The following is a 24,453-nucleotide window of genomic DNA, read 5'->3' on the forward strand; positions in this document are numbered from 1 at the left end:
ACACTGATCCTAACTATGGCAGGGAAACATTCTGTGCTTTAGATGTTCTTGGTTTTGTTACTTCCTGAATGAGTCATCGATGCGCTCTCGTGGTTTTTGTAGTCAGTGCGCTCCTGATGAGGTCCACCACTATTCCATACTATCCTTCTTGGTGATAATGACTCTCATTCCGGTTTTTTGGAGTCCAAAAGCCTTAGAAAATTGCTTTGTAACAATTTTTATACTGATAGATACACATTTATAAGTCTGAAATCTTTAGCATACTTCATCTTGACAGACTGGTTCTGTTTAGCTGATTTCTCAGTTCTACTGGTCTGACTGCAACCAAAAATATCAGTTTTGTTTATGATGAATAATAAATCAATTTAACAAAAATTGGAGGATTACTTTCTCTTTTGGCATAGATTACTTTCACTGCAATAAACAAAATCATCATTCGAAAACAGCTTTTTCCCCATTTATTTAGGTTATCTTTGTCAAATACTAACATTTTCTTGAAAATATAAAACATTTAAGTGTGATTTAAAAATCTGAATACATTTGTAAGCTTTTTTACAACTCTGTTTTTCTGAAATGAGAGGCAAGTTTTAAAAATAATACTAAAAATGAGAAATACATCAAAAATGTAACCATCATAAAAGACAAAACATTAATACGCCATCAAAGTAGCTTGATAACTAGAAGGAAAGTTATTTAAAGTTTTTTTTAAAACCATAGCTATAGTAAAACAAGATGATGGTGGAATCATTCTGTGAGGATGCTTTAAATAAAAAAAAGATAGATGGAGTAAAAGACTTGAACCTGAAGCTGAGATGAACTTCTCAGAAACACCAGAAGCCAACAGACGAGAGCTTTAAAGGAAGGAGAAAGCATACACATAGGTTGGTTAGAATGGCATAGTCAAAGGTCAGAGCTAAATTAATTTGTGGATTAGAATGGCTAGACTTAAAAATTGTTAAATTGATTTTCTATCCATTTAACAGTTATGCACCGCTTTGTGTCAGACTTTCAAAATTCAAATGTAATGCCATAAAAAGTTCATCTGGTATGAATATTTTTATAAGGTACTGCGTGATATTGGCGATTTATCACATTTTCTTCCAGGACAAAAAAAAACAACAACACAGTTACTTTCGTCTTAAGGAATGCTTCAGCTGCTGTGGTGTGTGGCTGCAGGAGGGAAGCTAAACCTCAGATGTGCATTTCATTTTGGGCTTCCTCCTTGCCTTCCAGCTGTATTTTGTATCAGAGGGCCAGAATACCCCTTGAATATCCAGAAGAGCAGGGGCAATTTAGTCCTGGAGTAAACAGTAAGGAGTCCCAACAGGAAACAGTGGAGATGGATTGCAGGATGGAGGCTCTCCCCCGCTTCTCCTTCGCTCTCTGTTCTCTGTGACTGTATACATTCCCCCCTCCAGTGACATGAGCATGTTTGCCTTGCTAATGGAGAGCTGCGCTGGTGTAAAAGAGGTGGCAGGCTGTATTTAGACAGGGCTATGGTAAAGTAAACTTGCGAGACGATTTAAATAAACCTCAGTGGAATGGTTTCGTCGTGCGGCAGCGAGGGAGGGAAGGAGTGATGAAGGAGAGAGAAAAAGGGTCCGGTCTATGCAGTGGGCTGTGCTGAGTGAGTGCCTCCTGAGACATAAACAAAAGAGGTCTGGGTAATTCAATGAGGAGTGCTGGATGTGGGAATGAAAGCATGTGTTGCAAAGAAGCAAATAGGTGGAGTCTTTGAAATTATTTCACAGTTTGTAATCTCTGCAGTCATCCTCCCCCCCATCCGATCGGCCAGGATGACAGAGGTTAGTACAAAGTTCCTGCTATGTGGGCAGGGGAGGAGCTAGATTAGAGAGCATGAATTTTTTACCAGCACTGAGCTGATGCGCGCAACACGCGGTGTAAAACCTGAAAGCTTTATTTCCGAATCTGACAGCCAAAAGGGCCGAAAAAGCCCACGAGTGGAGCTGCGGCGAGTAAACAGATCAGATTCTGCCCTCGTCTACTACGAGCTCATCCCAGCTTCCCCTCATCCCTCCCTCCCTTAGAAGCAGCAGCAGCAGCAGCAGCTCTGAAATCAGCCAACGTGAGCTGAGCCAGAAAAACATCATCGGGAGAAAACCATCAAACAAGCAGAGTTGGAGTGGTCAGATACTTCCCAGAGCCGCATGGAGTCGGATTGTAGCACTTATCTCTAACTGGGAGCGCTGGATTAAAACTTTGCCTAACTTTTACATTTACTTGTTACAGAATTTGGCAAAAGTGTTCATCCCCTCTGGACTCTTTCACATGATGTCACATTACAGTTCCCCGCTTCAATGTATTTTATTAGGACACACCGACAGAAAATGGTGCACGATTATGAAGATATAGACACATCTTTACAAATAAAGACTGAAAATGAGTGCAGTTTTATTCAGCCATGACTCTAAATTCAATTCTGTTCAATTCAAAACTACTTTATTTATTGCAAATAACTGTTATTTAGGACAGCAGTCGGTTTTTCAAATAATCTCAAAAAGCCTCTGACTGACGACTCTGACATTCTCATGACTGTCATGCTAACAGCTCAAAATCCAGGCAGCAGAGACAATATTTCACAATAGTATGTCCTGAATGACACCATTCATTGTTGACAAGCACAGCTAATCCACCTCGTTTGCTTTTTTCACCCCTCTTTAAATCTCTGCCTGACTGTACGGTGAGGAAGCCGGGCAGAGAGACTTTGGAGTCGGGGATATTTTCCTTGAACTTCTTCCTTCTCTCTCTTTGCATTCATGAAGCCAGCTTTTCTACTCCTTTGGGATTTGGGGTCATAGTTTAGGTATTATTTGAGCTGTTGAGATACTAATGCTACTCCCAATTGTAAAAACAACACCTTGTTACCGTGGTTACAGATCATAAAAAAATTGTTTTAAAGTAGAAAAGTTAAAGCAGGAGAACAGGAGGATGAGGGAGAGGGAAAGTGGCACAGGGAGCGAGAGAGAGTAGACTGGGGGACAGGAAAAATAAATCTAATGCTAAAGAATAACTAGATTTAAGAAACATAATTAATCTAGAGTAAGAATAACTATGACCAAGAAATAAACATAACCAGAAACACTAAGAAAGACTAAGAACACAGAATACTCAAACTAGAATAGATCAAACTCCAAAACAACCCGGGATCATAACACTAAGTTTTAAAATATACACCCAATCCTAAAGGAAACTGCTATATTTCTTTCAGTTAGTTTTACTGACCCTAAATGACAATTTCATTCATGCATTAACACAGAAACAAAAGAAGATATTTCCAGAAAACTACACGAGTTCAAGTTAAGTTATGTGTTTTTATTTATTATGTTAGTCAGTTTACAAGATTAAGAAGTTTGAGAAGATTACAGCTGCCTCTTGTACAAATTTGCGTGTCACTCTCTGAAGAGAACCTGTAAATATCTTTCTAAAAATACTCAAGTTGCATCTGTTTGATGCTCTGAAGGCAGGCCTGGTTTCAAAAATAGGCTTAAAAGGTGAGACCTTTAAAAGAGAAGAGGGACAAATTTGTTTCACTTAGAGCAAAAATGTTAAAGCAAAGGACACGCTAACTCCGCTGCATCAGTTTTGAGAAGGAGCTGTTTGTGCAGAAAACTTGCTTTAAGTGTTTTTACTAAAAGGGTTTTATAAGTATGAACTCTACATTTTTGGATAGCTTTTGAAAACAGTGTTGACCTTTGATTGTTATCTGTGTTTCTCTCTGAATAATATTTGCAAACATTCAAACTTATTTTCACTGTAAGCTAGGGGAAGTGCAGTAACTCTCTTTAACTAGCTAACCAGCAGCTGCAGGTGGGGGAGGGGCAGCTTTATGCTCCACACAGAGAAAACTCAAGGGAACAGCTTGACCAAAAACTTCTTCACATTTTTCAAATTGGTTGCTTTTCAAAATCTTAATAAACCTTGCTACCATTGGGGATCTGTGCAGCTTAATTAGTAGAGCCTACAGTGGAGAGGCCACAGTTCTCGTCGTGCTTTTCCTATGTTAGGTTATTATTTTCAAGCTATTTCTTCTCTTTCTCTTTGCACCCTCTTTTTTGTAAAATTACTTTTGAAATAAGGCCTCTAGTTCCAAAAACAACCAGAACTTTGGTACTAGTAGCAATACCATGCTAAGGCATAAAATTACAATGATAGAAAGTTGCAACAGAACGATCCAGTGATAAATTATGGCAATTCTTATGCTTACTTGGGCTATCTGCTGATGTAGCTAGCCTGCAGTCAGCTGCTTAACATGCATGCCTATCGTAACTTTTTAACACTAGTTTTTAAACAGCGCTGCCTTAATAAAAGTAATGGGTGAACTTAGTTTCCTTGCGATGACTTGGTGCTTTGTGCAACCAGAAATATTTCCAAAGCAAATAAATTTGTTTAATCCATAGATCTTGCTTAACTTCAGTGAGTTTTCAGGTACTCCATTTGGTTCTCCATTCAGTCTGATCTCACCCGACTTTGACTTCAGCTTCTCGTCCTTTTCTTTTTTATTGAAGTCTCTTTCGTTTGGCTCTTTAAGGAAGTCCCGCTTTATGCCTACACCTAATCCTGTAGGATTGCAAACAACACCAACCAGATCACTTCTCGACTGTCTGTGTTTTATCACAATCTGGCACTAAATGTCTGTGTGAAATGAGTGAACGATGAGGTAAGCAGCGCCTGATCAACACCTGCTGCGCTGCCCAGTAATGCAGCTGCATTTGTCATGGCCTCCACTCCTGCGTAACTGCCTGGCACCCCCCGCTGTTTGGCCATCTGCCCACTTGGCTCAAATGTTTACAGGCGAAAACAAGAAGTAAAAACACATACCTAGCAGCGTTAGACTTGCTGAGTGAAGTTAAACAGATGTTGACACATGCTTTGCCTCAGGGTGCCGAGACGCAGCTTGGCCTCGGCAACAGGCAATAAACCGACACGTGCTTCAGGAAAAGAGATGTGAATGAAGACGAAATTCTACTTTGGCCTTTTTGTTTAGTTTCACCACTCAGGTTGGCAGCTCTTGTTGAAAGATTCCTACTCGTTGTCCGCTTGTTTCGACTTGTCCCGAAGTGAACAAGTCGGTGCTCTAGAACCCAAATCCAGATTTAGCATCAAGGTTTTTTTTTTGGAGTTCAGTTAAGGTTGGAAGATGAGTGGCACACATGTGGGATTTTAGTGTGAATGTGGTGCAAGAGTTTCAATTTCAGCAGTAAAAATAGAGAAAAGCTTGCAAGCACATATTATGCAAATGTTGTAATGTTTTATCTTGGTTGGAGTGGGGAGGGTTGTAGAAAAAGAAGCCTCCGGAAAAGGATGTTTTTGTTCTCGTTCGGTGCGTTCCATTGGTTGTACTTAAATGTTATCCTTTGTGTGAAACCACATTATGCTCGGCACGGTGAGAAATGTGCCGTTTGGCTGCTTTTCTTTTGGTTATTTACTGCTGCTTATTTTGAGTTCTATCAGCCTTGAGACGTTTAGAAAGACTTCCTCAACAAACGGTTCAGAGCAGGGCATCTTTTAGCTCTGCACGTTTAATGAGCTCTCATTTTGGGTGGGTCCACTGAAAGATAGCCATCAGGCTCTGCCTTTCATGGCAGCTGTGATTTGGATTAGCAAAGTGGTCTCACATGGACTTAAGAACAAATGTTCAAAAAAGTAGGTTTTTCTCTTTTTCTTTGCTGCACAGCTGCTCCACCGTTCTTCCCTACGTCCAATCCTCAAGTTAGGAAAAAACTTGAAGCAAGGATTAAAGCTCACAGGAAAATGTTCAATCTATCAACGACATGACAAAATAGCAGACCTTTCAAGACATGTCCATTAAAGTGGGAGTATGTGATGTGCAAGGAGAGCAATAATCAGAGAATGAGCCCATAATAACTGAGATTTACAACACAGATGGGTGAAATCCACTGTTTAAAGAAAGGCACAAGAAGCCATGGTTGAGGTTTGCGACAAGTAGAAAATGCCAGAAATGTGGGAGAAGGTCGTCTTTTCATAACTGACTAAAATTTTACTTCCTTGGCTGCCTTTATTACACCATCTGCCATGCAGATTAGCACTTCACAATCTGCATGGCAGACACTGTTCCCGCAGTAAAATATGGCGGTGGCTGCATTATGCTATGGTATTGCTTTTGTACAGCAAATGGGAGAATGAGGCCAACTAGGACAGCTTTTAGTTTTTTTACTCCACAAATCTCGGCTTTGGCAAAAAGAAAACCACAGGAAGTCCCTTTAGCAGTTTGCCACAAACCATGCAGGAAACATAGCAAACCTTAAAAAAATGCTCTGGTAAGTTGAAACTATGAAAGACTCAGAAAAATCTTGCCTTGCTGGAAGAGTGGAAGAACGTAAGGCATTGTAAGCTTCTTCCAACATGTTTGTGGAAGAAGGTGCTCTGATCAGATTATACCAAACGTACATTTTGGCCTACTTGCAAAAAAAAAAGATATTTCACATCACGCCGTTTCAACTGTGAGACATGGCGGTGGCTGCAACATGCTGTGGGGTTGTTTCACTTCAGCGGAGAGGTGATGGAAAGACGGCTGAAGCTAAAGAAAGGTTTACACAGACTTCCACTGCGAATGTTTCAGAGCTGGCCACTTTTTGCTCTGAGCATTTAATGAACTCTCATTTTGGGTGGGTCCACTGAAAGATAGCCATCAGCCTTTCATTACAGCTGGGTTTTAGATTACCTAAAGAAATTCACATGGAAATATGAAGAAGTGTTTTACGAAAGTCTGCTTTTCTCTTTTCTTTTCCACACAGCCGCTCCACCGTTCTTCCCCACCTTCCATCCTCCTGTGCCAATTGACGACAGACACACCCAGGGACGTTACATCTACGAGCCATCGCCCGTAAACCCTCTTCATGTGTAAGTCTCTCAAACCGGTCACACACACAAACACAGACCCTAAAATATCGCTGATCACAACCGATACAAATCAAGCCCCGAAAACTTCCTTCCGCCTCTGGGCGTGGAGCGTCCTCTCTGCCTCTCAGGATCAAAGGCCACGGCCCCCGTGCGTGCGCAACATGATCTGCATGTCAGAGAAGCAAATGAACATGTGTCAGAGACATGAAAATGAGAGCGGGGCCAAGGGGAGCCTGGGAGCGCGCCCGGTTCTCATGATCAAGCCCTGTCAGGAGGAGCGGGGAGTGATGCCTCTGCCGACATCAACCCGTCTTTGACAGACACAGATGGGCTCTTGACTGTTCAGTCTATCAAATATATAGAGTCAGGTAAAAACACGGCGTTATTCCTCGTTAAGGACAAAGGTGGTCAGTCGGTGTGACTCTTACTGGAGACTGGGTGGGTCAGAGAAGAACTTCAAAAGCACTTTCCTTCTTTCTTTCTGTTCACCGTACCTTCATCATTTGTATTCTTTGCATCCAAGTAGTAAGCACCACTACTAGCTGCTTCATTGTCCCTGCGGCGCTTGTTTTCCAGGCGAAGGAAGCGATCATGGCGCTATGAGGACAAATTGAATGGGGCAGCTACTTGGGCCGCATTATGTTTGATATTCTTTATCATTATCAACTCCCCCCCATCCTCCCTCCTTTTCCTCCAGGAGTCATATCTCTCCCTTGCTGATGTGCCACTAAGCGTAATGAATTTTTTATACCCCCCCTACCTCCAGCCCACCCCACCTCTCAACCTCTCCTGCCGCACCAGAGGAAGAAAGGGAGGAACTAAAAAAAAGAAAAAGAAAAGACTAAAAAAAGGGAGGTGATTGATGTCCCATGTCACTGCAAACAAAATGGCAAATATAATTTAGCATTTAGCTTATGCGGAGATAATGGGGCGAACACGCGCAGGCAACACGGGCTCAAACAAACAGCCGGGCTTGTTATCCGTCAGGAGTGCTTTGGAGCGATGTGGAGCACAGGTTAGGGAGGGAGACGAGGGAGAAAAATGAGGAGAGGGCGGAGGGACAACGTTAAGGCAGGGAATTGAATTAAGGCGGAGAGGTTGCGCGGCGCCGCCGTCTTCAGTCACTCTGTTTGGACGGGAATTACCCGTGCGCTTGGCTCGCTGTCACCGGAGACACGGCCGCACTCTGCCTCGCTACTTAAGGCCTTTTTATCCAAACCATTAAGCTCCGAGCTGTTTCATATGACGTGCGACGTTGACGGAAACTATTTGTCATGATTATAAGGCAGCTGTTGAGTGGCCAAACGCATTTAAATGGACTCTGTGAACTCGTTGTCATGCCTTTTACAAGGCACTAGGAAAAGTTTTCAGACCCCAAACAAACCTCACTGTAATTTTGTGGAATTTTCTTTGATACACCAACATAATAAAATGTAATTGTAACTTAAGTTATTTTTTACAAGTAAAAATTTAACAAACAGAAAATGTCTCTTAAATAAAGCGCATTTCAAGTCTTACAACAGATTTCTTGTTTCTGCTAAAAAATAGACAGGTTTTCTTTCAACATTGCCTTTAACTTTACCATTCTTGCATAAAAACTAGATTTCTGGAGTATTTGGTTAAGAATTGTCCTGATTTTCCCAACTGAGGTTTTATTCCTGTTGAAGGAAAAAAGAAGCATCTCCACAGCATGGTGCTGCCGCCACCATGTTTCACAAAATGGATAGTGAAATTTGAATGATGGATATTGTTTTTCCTCTCTACACTCGACATTTTGTATAATTTTGATCGTCTTGCATGTTTACCCTGTTCTGACAGGGTTAAACATGTCAAAACCTCTGATCAAGGTTGGAGACTGTTTATCTGCTCTGTTTCAGGTCATTTCAGTACAACAGGTGTGTTAAATGCACCAGTTGAAGATAACCTTCGTCTCTCACGCTTTACTCATGCTCATGCTTTACTCTTACGACTTCTCAGACCTGAGACGTTGACTTCTAAAGTTTCTCCAAAGTCACCCGGACGTCCGTTGCCTGGCCTGACTTGGAAGGCTTTTACCTCCGTACTCATTCCATCATCTCAGAATGGATTGAATCATCCTCCAACAGATGTTAAAACCTTAAAATATTCCCTTAAAACCTAACTCTGCCTTAATCTAATCCAACCCCTTCTCCCTGACCTATGTGCTGTGTTCCTTCATCTTCATGATGCTGTTTGTCCACTAATGTTCCCTAATAAACCACTGAGACCTTTAAAGAACAGAGGTATTTCTATTGAGATTAAATTGCACACAGGTGGATTTGCTAAATAAAGTCTTCTGAGAATTGTACTAAATTTTTTTTAGGGTGCCACATTAAGAAGCGTAAATTTCGGACAGATCTTTCTTTGTAAACAAAGTTTCACTGGGTAGATGTACTCCTGCAAAGCACGATATCTAGTAGCTGTAAAGCTGTTGCGTTGCGAAGAAGCAATATTGCAAGCTTTATTAAAAAGCAGCACCAAATTCCTCAGTGAAAAGAAGCACTTGTCACATGTGGTATTAAAGAAACCACCTGATGGCAAATTGGAGTTAATTGCACATCCCGGTCTTCTGGTGCTGAACTTTTACGCGTGCAAAGCTGCAGCCAAAAGAGTAAATGGACTTAAGCATTGAGCTCAGTAATGCTTTTTGCAGTCAGACGCAAGCAAATAAGTAGGAGCAGTCGATGTATCGCCGCCGTTCCAGGGAAACTGCGGACAAGAGGCGGCTTATGGTGAAATATTGAATTGTTTTAAGACAAGTTCCCCAACCGTGTGCAGAATTAATCGTTATTAGCCTTCTCAAAGATATGCCTAAGTACACAGGGACTATTATTGCGGTACTTCCCCATGCAACCTTTCATTACGGCCTGTAATTACAGTTGGGTTGGCCCTGCGGCACTTCCATCAATCCAGTCAGCTTCCCCCCGCCGTGCCGCGTGAGCCAGCCACCACCGGGCGTCCAAAAAAACACGGTGAACGCCCAGCAGCTTGTTTCCTCTCTGCCACAGCGACACATCCACCACCGGCAAATGAACAGAATCACATCCTATTACGGTGAAGGGCCTAATTGAAACATGTTTATTTATGGCCCCTCGTTTTTAGACTAGAAGCAGGCGTTAGCAGCGAACAGCTAACGGGGCTCCGGTGATATGAGGCGGTGGAATTAAATTAAAAGCTCATAAAATGAAATATGCTTCGTATTAGCTGTTTGACACTTAATTTGCCTTCAAATGAGCAGAGGAAATCAGAAATTAACTGTCCTTTGTTTTTTTCCCCCCTGCTCTTTACCTCACCTCCTCTATTAAGAAAGGGAGAACGCAATTACAGACAGAGGCTAATCGTTTAGTTTATGAATTCATGTGGGGAAGGTACCAGTGTGCCAATATTACAGCCTCAGGGTCAGGTGAGGTGGTGGGGGTCCTTTCTTTTGCTTTTACAAACAAAACTTACATGCTTGCATGAAAAAAATACATCTTCACCTGAGTAGATCAAGAACTTTCCTAACTAAAGCCTCACAGGCCAGCTGGTCTGATCCTAGTCCAGATGAAGTCTTCTCCGTCTTGAATCCAGGTGTCGGTCTTCTACTGTCTCTGTGATCCAGATGCAGCTTTTATTCAGCCTCACTAGACAGCAAGATCAGGAATGTCTGGAATATCAATTTGTGGTTTTCCAGGTCTTGATAGTGAAGGGGGAAAATAAACAAGAACATCCAAAATATTTGGTTTTCCAGACAGTTATTCTGTATTTCACCTTCCTTCCTTTCTTTCTTCCTTCTTTCCTTCTTACCTATTTCCCTTCCTTACTTCCCATCTTCTTAGCAAATAGAAATAATTTGGGTAATTCTAACTAACCTAAAACAAGAAAAGTTTTGTCACGTTTAACTTCAGAGTGAGAAAAAAAATGTGTCTTTTTATTTGTGTGTGTACATATCGGGTTTCAACTGTACCTTCTATGTATCTTTTTTTCCTTCCTTTATTATGTCTCCTTTGGTCTTTCCATTTTTCTTTCCTTCTGCTGTCCTCTTCTTTTCTTGTTTGTATCCTTTCCTTCTTTCTCTCTCCCTCCCTAGTATCTTTCCTTTTCTTTATGTGCTCCTTCTCTTGTGTCCTATCTCTCTCCCTCCTTAGTGTCCTTCTTTTGTTTTTTTCTTTTCTATGTCCTTTCATTTGTTTGCTCCTTCCAGGAGTTAATTTATTTTTGTATCCTTTCTTCCTTTCCTTTGTGGTATCCTTCCCTTATTTTCAGTTCTTGCCTTCATTCCTTTATTTGTTCTTTTCTTTCTATTGACCTTCCTTCCTTTTTCCCTCCTTTTTCTACGTTTCACACATAAGCCCTGCCCACAGTGGAAATGTCTGCCAAAACCACATAATAAACTTTAGTGCAACACCTTTTAAAATATAAAGGACTGAGATCTGTGGAAAGCTGAGTCTGTAAAATCTGGAGTTTTTACATCAAATATTTACATCATCCAGAAAAGATGTTCCCTGTTTAAACAAACACATAGATAAGTGCATATTGGGCCCTCCATAAGAAGCTCTGGTCCCCTCTAGCACCACCACTGGCGCAGGACTCGGCTTAACGGGACCTTTTTGGAAGCCATGTCTTTCATCCCTCCGCCCCCATGCAGTGTAATGCCAGTCTTCGGTCACCCGGAGACGGCCCGTAACAAACAGAGGAATTTGTCACAAGTCAATTATCGGCTGCAGAGTTTACTCTGGAGTCCCGGGCCCTCGTGCTGTGAATGGGGGTGCCACTAAAACCACAAACCAATCCAACAGGATGGGCAATTGACTTGCAACCTTTTGACTTGCTCACTGTGCGCAAATTTACCGAAGAATGAAGGAAAAGTGAGTTAATTTAGAATGCTTTGAAGGTGCTGAACATAATTTTTGTGTAAAGTCATGACAACATATCCGTTCTTGCATTTTGTCCCGTCTTCTTCTTTTGCTAATTCTGAGAAATCTGGAAGCTTCACACTTCCAACTCATGGGTTCTGCATTTTCAGACATTACAGAAAACAAACTGGGGCTTTGAGTGTGTGTCTCTTTGTTCCCCAGTTGTATAGTTTGCCCATTCAGGAGCATGTTTGTTCAGCTGCCATCTTAGCCTGACTGGAACACACTCTGAAGGTACGACTGTGTGAACTGCTGCAAATTATGGTTTAGATTCAGCTCAGAAGACAATAAACCTGGAAGGAGTTTAAGGCAGTTAAAGCTGTTGCTTACGATACTCAGTTTTTTAATGAGCTTTCAAATAAAGATGTGTAAAAATGTTTCAAAAAACATATATTGTATAATGTTTAAAAACCCTCATTTGTGGGGGAAAATATTTCTCCTAAATAGTTTTCAGCTAAATTAGCAGTGTTACAATTACTGCTACTCATACAGTCCTCCTAAAATGAATGTAGCTTCTTTTATACTCTCCCTTTTGAGATTGATCGGAGTTTCTAAGAACTTTTAATTAGCAATCAATGAATTTCTTTTCCCCTGAGGTAAAAATATGACGTGACACAGGGGTCCTATTTCATTTAGCCACTACGCTGGACGAGGAGGAGGGCCTGTATTTTTTCTTCCCAGCATGAGCAAAATGAAAAGAAAGTTTTGTCAGAGAACAGCAGCAAAGAGTAGTTAGTATTTAGGGGTCACCAAGTCAACCATCCTTATTTGTGTTCAATGATTGAATATGGGGGTCATCCTTGCAACCAGTTCACCGCTTTGGGTGTCGCTGGATGCTGGACGCTGCCCACAATGTTTATCCAGGTAGCTAAAAGCACTGACCTCTGGTTGATTACACTCAAGGCGTCGAAACTTCAGATAATTGTTAATGTCATTTGAACATTTCTTCTTTCGTTCACTGGACTCAATTGAAGTCAGTGTCCATTTTTTAGATGCGTCTAAGCCCCTACCACCTGTGTTTTTCAACGCAAAAACTGTTAGGAACTTCCAGGCTTGTAGCTAGTATAACGAGCTCAGCAGATGCTCACTTCCATGGGGTGTTTGCTAATTGCTCCTGGCTAGTCTGAAGGAGCTGAGTGGGGAAGTTGTGAGGGAGGACTGCTCTGTCAGGTGGAATCTCAGTAACTTGAAAACTGCGGCACTCAGTCCAACCAAGCGTTTTGTACAGCTGAATGGTTGCAACAGCAGACTAAAGGATTTCTCAAGGCAACATTCCAGGTATGTTTTTGATAAAGGAATAACATTACAACATGATCTAAAGCTCAAAAAGTTTATTTTACATAATACTGCCCCTTTAAATGAAACTTTTTCTTCCTCTTAAAGTTAAAGAAAAATAATCATCACTGCAGTAACAGAGCAGCAGGATGGCAGTAATGCTTTGAATCACCTCTTTAACCTTTGAATTCAGCCTCATTTTTGGTCTGCATCCCAGAGAATCTCCTCCTCACATGCCTCCCCTCTTACTGTCCTCTTCAGTATTTACATAAACTGTTGTCACATGGCCCAATCTGCTGCATAACGGAGCGGCGTGTTGCTTAGCATAAAGACCACATTCTTATCTCAACACCTCCTTCCAGATGGGACGAGGCCGAGCGTTGAACACTCACACAAAAACGCGCGGAGGCACACACACAAGCGGCGAAACAATAAACAGAAAACGAGCTTTTGCTGCACTGGAGGAGAGATGCACTTTCATCCCCTGGCTGCTCATGGTTGCATGTTCAAGGTGACTTTTTGTAATTTTTGATTTTTTGATTTTTTTTTCTGAATCTGCAGCGTGTTTTCCAGTAATTTCATATGTGAATACTGTCTGTTCCAGATTGGGAAGCAAAGTGAAGCCATAAATTACAGCATGAATCATGGATTATTCCCTAATCAAATCTGATAATCTCTGCCTAGATATGGCTGCTGTCACACAGGCCGGAGAGACGAAAGGCTGCTTTTTCATCTTCCTCTTCTAACTGTCCAGAACCCAGTCGGTGTGACTTCACGGGTCACCCCTGTGCAGCACTCCCCTCCTTCCTTCCTTTCTTTAATACTCTCTCTTTGGAGTAAGTCAGGGGGACAGGCGGTCACGCAGTCGCAGGCTTCATGATTAATGGTGTTTATTCTTGACAGAAGGCTCCTTTTTATTTATCTGCATTGCAGTTTCACTGATACCATCGGTCACCTGAATGAAAAATATTCAGTCATACCAATTTTGCAGCATAATTGAGTAGAGTCACTTCCTTTCAGTCCCCCCCTCCTCCCTTCTCCTCTCTCTTCTCTCTTTCTCTCTTTCTATCTGGCAGCCTTATCATTGCCACAGTAATTTTCGTGCTGCGTTGTTTGATATGGAGAGGCTGACTTTAGCCGTATTTGACATAAAGCCTCTTCAATTTTCTCAGGAGCAAGAAAAAAAAAAAGGAAAAAAGTTGTGCACCGATTCCTTTTTTTATTATTTTTTTTCTGAGGCAATTTCAGGATTTAGAGAGAAAGGAGATAAATGGCTAAGCAGAAATGTGGGCAGATTGAAGTTACAGTATATCTATTTTTTGTGATACACTGGTTTCAGAAGCCTAAAATGGGTAGTGTAGCCTTTTTTTTTGTGTGTGTGTGTGGGGGGGGGGGGGTGGGTGTGTGTGTGTGTCCAGGATCGTGATATTTTAAAGCACCTGTGTATTTTGAGGATGATGGATCCAGCAAGTTGAAAGAGAGTAAAAAAAAAAAAAAGAATCGAGTTCAGCGCAGCAGAAATTTGACAAGGCCTGTAAAGGTTTTAGGGTTGAGTCGTTACCTGTGGAGTTCTGTGAAGACATGTTCCAAAACTCCACTCAAACCTACTAGGATTAACCATTTTTGAAGCCTGCTTCTGCCTTCCTGAGTGCTTGTATTTTCTCCTTCACTTATTACATTTTTGTGCCTCTCTTTAATCCCTTTAAAATGGTTTTGAATCTCCAAAATGCATTGGAATTAATAGTATTTGTGCCGATTATTTTTTTCAATAAATATATTTTTTTTCCACCGTTGCTTCTTTGAATTTAAATTGAAAGTGCATGAAAAATAGCTTTGAAAAGGGTACATTTTTTGATAAAAGGAGAACACATTAATCTCTAATACAGGCCCTGCAAATTTGCACATGTTACACATTAGCGGATTTGATTTTCTATACGAGTCATTTGCCCCCTCTTCATGTTTGAGATCTCAATTTGTAGCTCTCCCAAGGAGCACAATGGAGAAACCAGGTCTGAAGGGGAGAGATAACAGGCAGGTGCCAACAGCGCTGCGTTAATGTGTGTGTGACTGGGCGTGTGGGGATGTGTGTGCAGCCGTGCATGCACGTGCATACACACAAATACAAAAAAGGCGGTTCTGAAATAATTTAATCTTTCGTTTCATCTTTTAATTTTCTGAGCAATTCTGCATCTTTCATTTCTAACTAAAACACTGAAAATAAATTTACATTTGTATTAAATTTGCTGTTGTTTATCAGCTGTGCAGCATTTGCATTTTATTTTCCCATCTCAAACCTGCTTCTCCTGCTGCACTGAAATACTGGAGATTTGCATTAGGACCTGGGTTACTGCCTGAAATTAAAAAGTAGAATAAAAATGGCAACTTATTGGAACATGACTGCTTCTCCCCAGAATTTGCATCAAAATTATATGTAAGGATTAGTTTGTATTAATTTAATCTTTCTCCTGTCATTTAATTTCTTTTTGCAGTTCTTCCAGTTTTTTTGTTTTTCATTTAAATTTACGTCTCTCTTAATTAATCTGATTATCTGACTGTTTTCACTTTGCAAAACTGTTTCTCAAGCAGCACCAAAGCAAAATAAAATGTGCAAAGCAACCTGGGTTACTCCTCGGAAATTAAATAACAATCCATAATATGCATAAATTACACATTTTGTTTTATCCTTACATTTCCTTTGCAATCCTTCATTTTTAACTTGAAAGTCTAGAGAAATTTACACTTTTTTACATGTATGAGCTGATTGTGTTTTACAGGATTTAAGCTGCAATTTTCTTCATAAACATTTGAGAATTTTTAGGAAAACGCTTCTGCCATTGCAGTAAAATACATAATTTGCATTAAAACAGTCGCAGATTGGGCTCAACACTGGTAAGCAAAACAGTTGAATGAAATAATTAAATAATATTTTGTTTGCATTTTTATTCCTTTTTCTTATTTATTTTTTACTTAAAGCCTAATCATAATTTATTGGGCACAATTTGCAGTTTACATCTTAAGTCTTTGCTACTGCATTAAAATAGCATTATATTAAAAAATATATTAATTAATTAATAAATGTTACTACCAATTCAAACTTGAATTATGCTCTGAATAATACTTAAAAAATACTCGACTGCACATCAAGTGGACCAAAGGAGGTTTCATATTGCAATTGTATAATAATAATAATAATAATAATAATAATAATAATAAATTATTATTTCCACAAAATGTCAACAAGATTTATTGTAAAATAAAATTACATACTCTACATTAATTTTATAGTTTATTAATCATAAATGCTGGGTGATTAAGTCAATGTCCATAATAATAATAATTTGTACTAATTCTAAATTTAGTGACGTTCTACTCTAGCAGAGCTTACTAATGTCTAATGTCCTTGTGGAGTTAGAGAACAGCCGTCTTATATTTGGTGGGTGTGGCACATTGTCAGTTTTAAGAGCTTCTTAATAGCTTTTCCCTACAGCGCGCCACATTATGTGTCACCACACAAGCAATTATTTAGAAGTTAAAAAGAAAAGTTTGACATTTCCACACTAAGAGGAGTTTGGAGTATTTTTGAAATGTTTGCGTAATGTAGAATAATCTATTTTAAGTTGGCTTTTTCTTTTTGCTATTTTTGTTCTGTTTTTACTCTTTGGGCTCAACCTGCGCTCCACAGAGTTCCTGCTGGACCCGTGCAGAAAAGTGGAATTTCCATTACTCTCTGGGCTCCAGAACCTACGATTCCACTCTGGGGGGCAGTTATAGCAAGTAACGAGACCTCGGGAGCAGGGTCATAAATCCACTCCAACTCTGCTCATTTTCCACCCTTTCTACCCTTCCTTTCCTACATCACTCCTTTGCTCGGACTCTCCCACAAATGATTGAAGGGGAAAGTAAATGAACACAGTGTGAAATATCACCACATGTTTGTTATAGGAGGCTTTTTGGTGTGGGCTCCGGGTCTGCCAGTGTGGGAAGAAACGACTTCTCTCCCCGCAAAATTAAAAAAATGTCACATAAAGCAATCCTTCTCATTATGTCAGTCGTCACATGTGGCATCCATTACGTCTGATGGCGTGGTAGAAAATAGTTTCTTCTTCTGATGTTGTTTGAAGCAGGAGCCATAGAGGAACCCCCCTCACTTTGTTCATCTCCCATGATACCCGGCTTTTCTCTGAGAGGTTGAAGGGTTTTACATTGCGATTGTCCGGCGGGAGCGTTTCGGATAAGCAGAGTTGTTGGATGCAGCTGCATGGGAATACAGCGAGGTTCCTGTTGCATGTCCGCCATGCCTTTGACCTTAATCTGGAAGTGACCTTTGGTAAATAAGGACGGAAAGTTTGGTGTATTTAATGGAACCGTACTGGGAAGGTTCCTCTGAAAGACATGTTGCCTCTGTCATGAGCTGAGCCGAAATCGAGTTGCTATGGAGACCAGGAAAGTTTCATTTATTGTCTGCTAAATGTAGACAAGCGTAGAAAATATCGTCCGTCCGTCCGTCCGTCCGTCCGTCCATCCATCCATTCATCTCTTTGCATTTAGTTGCTTCTAAATTTACAATAAACTTTTGTATTTATTGTATTTTATTTATGAACAAAAAAGATCTGGAAACTTTGAAAACACAAACCTGAAATATTATGGAAATGTAAGCAGAAGCATATGCAGTAAGCTTGTAAAGTAGCCGCTTTTTGAAATGTCCTCCTTTCGGGGTCTGTCCAAAGAATTTCTGCAGTTCTGTGTTTAAGCCTCCCAAAGCTTCATCAAGCTGCACCACCCCGCATTCAGGCACCCCTTCATGATTAAATATCAAGGAACTCCACCTGACGTTTTATTAGCCCAACAAGATGGATGAAACGGCCAGAATAAAGTAGGCTGTGTCTGTTCACTTTCCCACCAGCGCTTGCCTTTCTTCCGTCCAGATTTCCTCTCCATCCCCTCCTCTGCAAGAAGAAGTATGTGTTAGGAGAACGTGATGGATTTGGCTCCGAATAGAAGATTTTCTCAGTGCAGAGGAGGCAACACATATTTCTGTCTTGTACCTGATGCTCCTGTTGTCTCAGCCGACCCGCTTTCTTTCTTTTCTTTTTTTTCCCTCTTGTTGTACCTCAGATCTCTGTCTGAAGGATTAACTATCCCCAGCTGTGTGTCTCTGCTGTCTCGCATTGTTTGGGATTTGCTCGGGTTCGTCCGTGCGGCTGTTCATTTCTGCAGCCCAGTGTGACGCGCTGAATCGAGGACGGGGGGGGGGAGGAATGAAGGGGCTTCTCTCGGCCCCGGGGCCACACTCATCCTCCCTCACCTGTAGGTTGCCGCCTCACGCACGGACATGTGCGCTCATTACCCGACTTGACGGGCTGTGAAGGCTGAGTAGGTGTGGAACCCGAGCCCTGTTTGGCTGCAGGCGTCAGTTGGATGTTTGTGTGCAGGCACCGGGGCCATCGAGACAATGCTGGAGAAGAAAAAGAAAGATAGATGCGCTTCCTCCCTGCTTTCAGAAGTTTAACACTCTTACACCCAGGAGTCCCCTCTAGTTTTCTCTTTAGCCTGAGGCATGCTGGAGGAACTCAGAGCGCTCACTGAGAGCTAATTCCACCTGTGCTTACCTTGCTGCTTGGAAAAGAAAAGCAATCAACCCCAAACAGGTGCATCAGTCCATTAGAATATCCCTGAAATGTTCATTTAAGCCAGAAATGTAACCCAAAAATGTAAAACATCTTGACTCATTACACACACGGTTTTTATTTCATTTTGATCTATTTGGTTTACAACCAATGAAATCACAGTATTACGTTTGTCACAAATTTTATTGTGCACAAGAATGTCATGTTGTGGCCTACAAAATCATGGGAAAGGACTTCAGGTGAACCAAGAAGGCAAAATTAAAGAAGCTTCTGTATTCAGATATATTACTGAAAAATGAAGTGGGAGGAAAAAGTGTGGTAAAAAAACACAGTTTCACTGAAAATCTAAATATTACAGAAGACGAATAATAACTGAATTTTAATCAAGAAATGTTGACATACTAAAAAGTAGGTCGTGTTATATGTCATATATTCACTCAATACTTGGTCAGAGCTCCTTTTGAATAAGTTTTAATATTCAACAGATTCTCTTTCAGTTAAGGTCAAATTTACTTACCAGTCAAACATCATTATGATTAAACCTGCTCTAAAACCCTCGGTCAGACCCTATGCCTTTCAACTCTTCTTCAGATGATGAGCTCTTAATTAAAAACTAACTTTACTTCCACCTCCAAATAGGACTTTGCTTCTGCACCTCTTCCTACCCCATGTTTTCCTTTCACTAAACTTTCTATTTATATGCTTGGAGACAGGGCAGTCAAAAGTGGAAGCATTTTTAGCAGTGACTTCCTTGTTGAGGGTGACAGTCTTAAAAATGCTTTAAAAAAAATCTGGCTTATGTGTTGTTCTACTTTTCAGAGAAACTTTTTAATATCCGTGCTTCACTTTTGGAATTAGATTACTGAAATGAACAAAAAATAGTTTTCAGATTAGTTGAAATGCACCTGTATGTGCCTAGTATAGATAAAGGCAAAATATTCCATTCAGCGCTGTCGGCTAGTTGGTGAAAACCAGAATCAAGCATGGGGAGAAAACTGTTGTTTGTTTTGTTTTTTTCGCCCCATGTCTGTTCTCTGACTCCAGCCCCACTTGAAATTACAGGAAAAATGGCCCGCTCATTTTGTGCAATTTCACTTTCAAGTTTTCTTTCTTCTCTGCTGCCTTCTCGGCTGATTCGTTTCGGTAGACATTCTTATCTCAATGGCTGAAAATTACATTTAATTGCGGTGTGGAAAAATGGCTTTTCAAAACAGAGTGTGGGAATAAAAAGGCATCGACTTTTTCCGTTCAGAAAAAGGAACAACTGAAAAGATGTGGTGCGATAAAGAATAATCCTCTAACTTTGCAGACAGGGGGTCTTAATTTAAACCAGGAAGCACATGTTGTGTGCGTGCACGCGTGTGTGTGACCCCTTGCTCGATGAGGTTTGTGCACAGAAACAGAAGCTCTGACACCTGGACCCGTTTGTTATGACATAAACCTGTCACACTCTCTGAGTCCTGTTGATAAATACATTACCACTCCAGGAGCGTAGAAATGATACGTGCTTCGCCCGGGCGTGGACGACTGCATGTGTGTACCTGCTGCTGCCTCCGCCGCCGCTGCCTCTTAGATGATGTGAGTGAAACATGCGAGCAGCGCTGGGGGAAGCTCTTCTGTGTGTCTACGCTGTATGGGAATGTCTGGCACGCCTCCAGAGGCATCCCACCGAGAGGGAATCCTGCTCGATGTGACCATGAATAGGAAGCTGGACCCACCCAGGCCTTTGATGTCAAGAGGTCACACAGAGACCTTGCAGCTCTGATGGGGGGGGGGGTGGCATAGTTTCTCTTGATGCCTGGCAACTTCACCAAAACCCTGCCAGGCTCACAACTTGCCCTGTCGAGTAACAAAAGCAGCTTCTGGACATTATGTTCTGTTGGGACTCGATAAATGATCTCTTATTTAATATGCCAGCATCAGAGCTGTAAAAACAGACCTTTGGTTTTAATTAGACTGTTGTGTTTTGCAGTGATAGGAAAGACATACCTGAACAACTAGCAGTCGTATGAAAAATTACAGAACCGTACCTTTGTGTTCTTCTTGTCCAGCAGTGGTTTTGGCCTTCAAAGTTTCCCATTGTTGCCATTTCTTATTATTGAATAATGAACACCAATCCTTGCTGAGGCAAAGTCTGCAGTGCTTCCGCTGTTCTGCTTTCTTTTGTGACCTCCTGAATAAGTCATCAGAGCCTTGCCTGAGGAGGTTCGCCAGTGTTCCATGTTTTCTCCATTTGTGGATAACATCTTTCTTATAAACCTGTTCTTTTTCTCCCTCATACTTTATGCTGTTCGACCCGTACGACTTCAGTGATATTTGGATTGTACTCGTTTTAATCAGGCCTTGGTGTAACTTGTGAACTTAAACTGAAAGTTGCAATGGCTAATCCCAGGATATGTCGGGTCCTCCTTAATAAAAGAAATAATCACTTGAAAGTGTTTTTTGTTTTTACTCAATGTATCTTCATCTGAAATTGAAACGTGCTTGATGACTCATAACTTTTTATGCAATACTTCTTAAGTGTATGGTAGCTGGTGTGTATACTCTGAGACAACATGTGGAGGCCCACAAGTACCATTACTGTCAACATGGGGAGTGTATGTTTACTTCTGCAACACCACATTGGACTTCCAGTAGATGACCACATGGTAAAGACTTGTGCTGTTGCAGCTCCACTCTGTCTATCATGCTCCGCCAGACATGGACATTTTACAGTTTGCAGGCCACATCTGGTTTTTCACATGTATCCAACTGGGGACCATGAAAATCGGAAGATTTGTCTTAAATTATAAAACTAAACCTAAATTTTAGAGATCATGCTCTTTTTTTTTTGACTTTTTTGACTTTTTTTTTGTCAATGACAGTTGTTTTGTAAAGTTTCAATTACGGGGCCAAGATGGTCAAATTCATGGTTGAGTTGATATCAGTTATATTTACATTTTACTTTCAATTGTACAAACATATACTACATTTTTGATGGTTGATCCAAATCATCAATGAGAGCTATTTCACAAACAAAACATTATTTCAAGTCGAATGCTGAACTGACCTGCTGTTAAAGGGATCCACTGCAAATTCTACATCCAAGCTGGATCTGATAATGAAGACGTTTAGAGCAGAGGTGTCAAACTCGAGTCCTAGAGGGCCAATGTCTTACAAATTTTGGATGTGTCCCTGCTCCAAAGCACCTGATCAAATGGCTGAGGTACCTCCTCAGTTTTCAGCCATGTTTCACAGATTTCTTCTAATGACCTGAGGATTTTATTCAGATATGTTTAAGAAGAGAAATGTAAAAATTGAGGACTAGAGTAAAGTGAGTTAAATATAAGATCTATAAGCACCTTTTAAGAACTTCACTCAAGCAAATCTTGTGTACCAATATTTGGTATAAACACTCCTTTTTAGAATATATCCATGACTTCTGTTTAAGCAGCACAAAATATGTGAAATGTTCGTTAAAAGTGGAACTTAATGAAGACTTTCCCACTGAATCATCAAGAACTCATTCTACCTGTTTGTGTCTCCCAGTCTCTACTGTGTCTGTCTTCTTTCTCCCCTTGTCTCATCTCCCTCTCCTCTCTTCTTGGGTCTCAGCTGGCTCTGTTCCTTTGGCCCTTTGATCTGAGTGAAAGGGTTTGGAGCTTTAAAGTGCTTCTGTTTCCGCTGTCAGGAGCCCTTCTCTCTTTTTTTTTTTCCTCCTCTCTGGTTTAGGCTTTCAGAGCGGTCGCGGCAGCATTGTGCCGCTGTTCGGCTGGGTGGGTTTGGAGGTTTGCGAGTGTATGTGGGGCTGCGGGTATCTGTGAGGTAGTGAGGCTGAGGTGAGCCTGGAGGGGGGAGTGGATGTGCAATGCTGTCAGCCTCAGTCAGGAGACGACCTGACAGAGAAAAAAAACAACAGTTCTCACATCAATCAGCCCCTTGTGGCCACAGGTGTGAGCGTGTGCATGTTCCAAATAGTTCATTCAAACCTTTAGGAAAACTTGTGGTACTACATATGATCTCAAATTGGTGAGATAAGCGGCATTTTGGCAAAATTATACACACTTATATACCGTCCTGCTAAGGACAGGGTATGTTTTTTTTTTAAAGAATATCCTAGAAGAGCCTGCAATTGTTTGGTTTTAAATGTTGACTTTTATTTTTCCTCTTCTCCATTGCAGCAGTTGTTGCCTCATAGAGCCTGAACTCCAAAGCCCTCATAAGGGACATTTTTTGTATTTTCTATTTATCTATTTCTAACTTGAACTGCAAGCATTTGGCAACGCTCGGCTCTTATTTTAGCCAACCGCTGTGCCCATACCACCAGGTCTAACTGCCGCACCACAATGATACCTTCTTTGCTTGAGCGTAGTCACCAGCGTTTCCCGCAACTGTGTTGTTTTTGCAGTTTTCTCTACCCAAAAATTAATAGTGTTGATACAGCCTCGTTCCAAACTAAGAGTCAAGGCCTGCCTGTGCGAACACGCAGTGCTCCGTAAAACCTCGAAGTCATTTTGGCGCACATGCACGCTTACAAGTGTATTTTCATCTGGTGAAATTAGACGACAGTTTAAAACCCGCAGGCCGCCCAGTGCAAACATGTACTGCCTTAAAAGAGGCGCTGGCTGGTATAATCGAGGCCACGTGAAAGGAAATGGCTTCCATATGTGCAAAAGCTCAGGCTGTCCCTGTGCCATGTTTGCCGGATGTGCTCTGTGTACGTTAATAGGAATTGTAAAGCAACAGTATGAGGAGAAGAAGGAACATGTGAAGTAGAATTTTCTCTCTGGGAAGAAGGAGCCTGAGGTGCAACTTTGATGTAAATCTCAAATCAGGTGTATCTAACACTCTATTTCTCAGGCACATACACCCAAACACCCGACTAGCATTCCTGCACACACAAACACACACATGGCTCTTTGTCAGATTCCTTTCCATTTGTCACGTAGATTAATGCACGCTGGCAGATGCTAAGATGATCGTGGCTCAGCAGAGAGGAGCTGAAAACCTCAGCATCAGGCCGCCGTCTTGGATAGCTCACGCTCCTCTGAGCTATCCATCTCGTAGCTGTCCTCCTGAAATCCCCTCACACCTGGCTCTGTACCCCCTGAGACATCTTTGTTCTCCTCTCCTTGTCCAGCTCCCGCGCTGCTGTAAGTCTTCCTCTTCTACCCTCCCCTCCCCAACACATAGTTCACATCTTCACATGCTCCCGCTGACTTCTGTTCATGCTCCAAGTGAACTGTCCTCCCCTCCCTTCAAACCACGTTTTGGCCTTTTCACCTTTTAACAGACTCAGTGATCTTTTTCATATCTAATTTGATATAGATATATAGATATAAAAACGTAAATTGTAAGTGCATCTCAATAAATTAGAAATGTATCAAAAAGTTAATTTATGTAATTTGATTCAGACTTTCAGGTTTCTATTTATTTTTCTATAACTTTCTATTCTGTTCTATTCTATTCTATAAAAATGTATATACTTAAGGTGTTTATTTCTGCTAAATGCTGGTGGTTATGGCTTACCGCAAATGAAACTGAGAATATTACACAAGACCAACCAAAAAAACATTATGAATGCAGATATGTTATAATCATATTATTAGTCTTTACCATTATGGTAAATGTGCTGAAAAAGCTTTTTTTGCTGAAAAAGCTGGTCAGAGTGTTAAATCCAAGTATAACACAATGGAAAGTTGAGTGAAAGGAAAAAGTGTAACAAACAAAATTATCATTACATCAGATTCTGGTACATATGGCTGTGTGGAAAAGGG

General features: G+C 41.0%; 1 protein-coding gene across 4 annotated transcripts in view; it reads left to right on the top strand.

The window, feature by feature from the left end:
- The window catches only part of gli3 (GLI family zinc finger 3), a 123,050-nt gene that overhangs the window by 62,880 nt on the left and 35,717 nt on the right, over positions 1-24,453 (top strand). For all 4 annotated transcript variants that reach the window (XM_032550729.1, XM_032550732.1, XM_032550730.1 and 1 more), the window contains exon 4: positions 6,777-6,882. In XM_032550729.1, coding sequence (XP_032406620.1) covers positions 6,777-6,882 — 106 coding nt within the window. The remainder of the gene's footprint in view (positions 1-6,776; positions 6,883-24,453) is intronic.

Source organism: Xiphophorus hellerii, chromosome 21 (assembly GCF_003331165.1).
Source record: "Xiphophorus hellerii strain 12219 chromosome 21, Xiphophorus_hellerii-4.1, whole genome shotgun sequence".
Taxonomy (NCBI): Eukaryota; Metazoa; Chordata; class Actinopteri; order Cyprinodontiformes; family Poeciliidae; genus Xiphophorus; species Xiphophorus hellerii.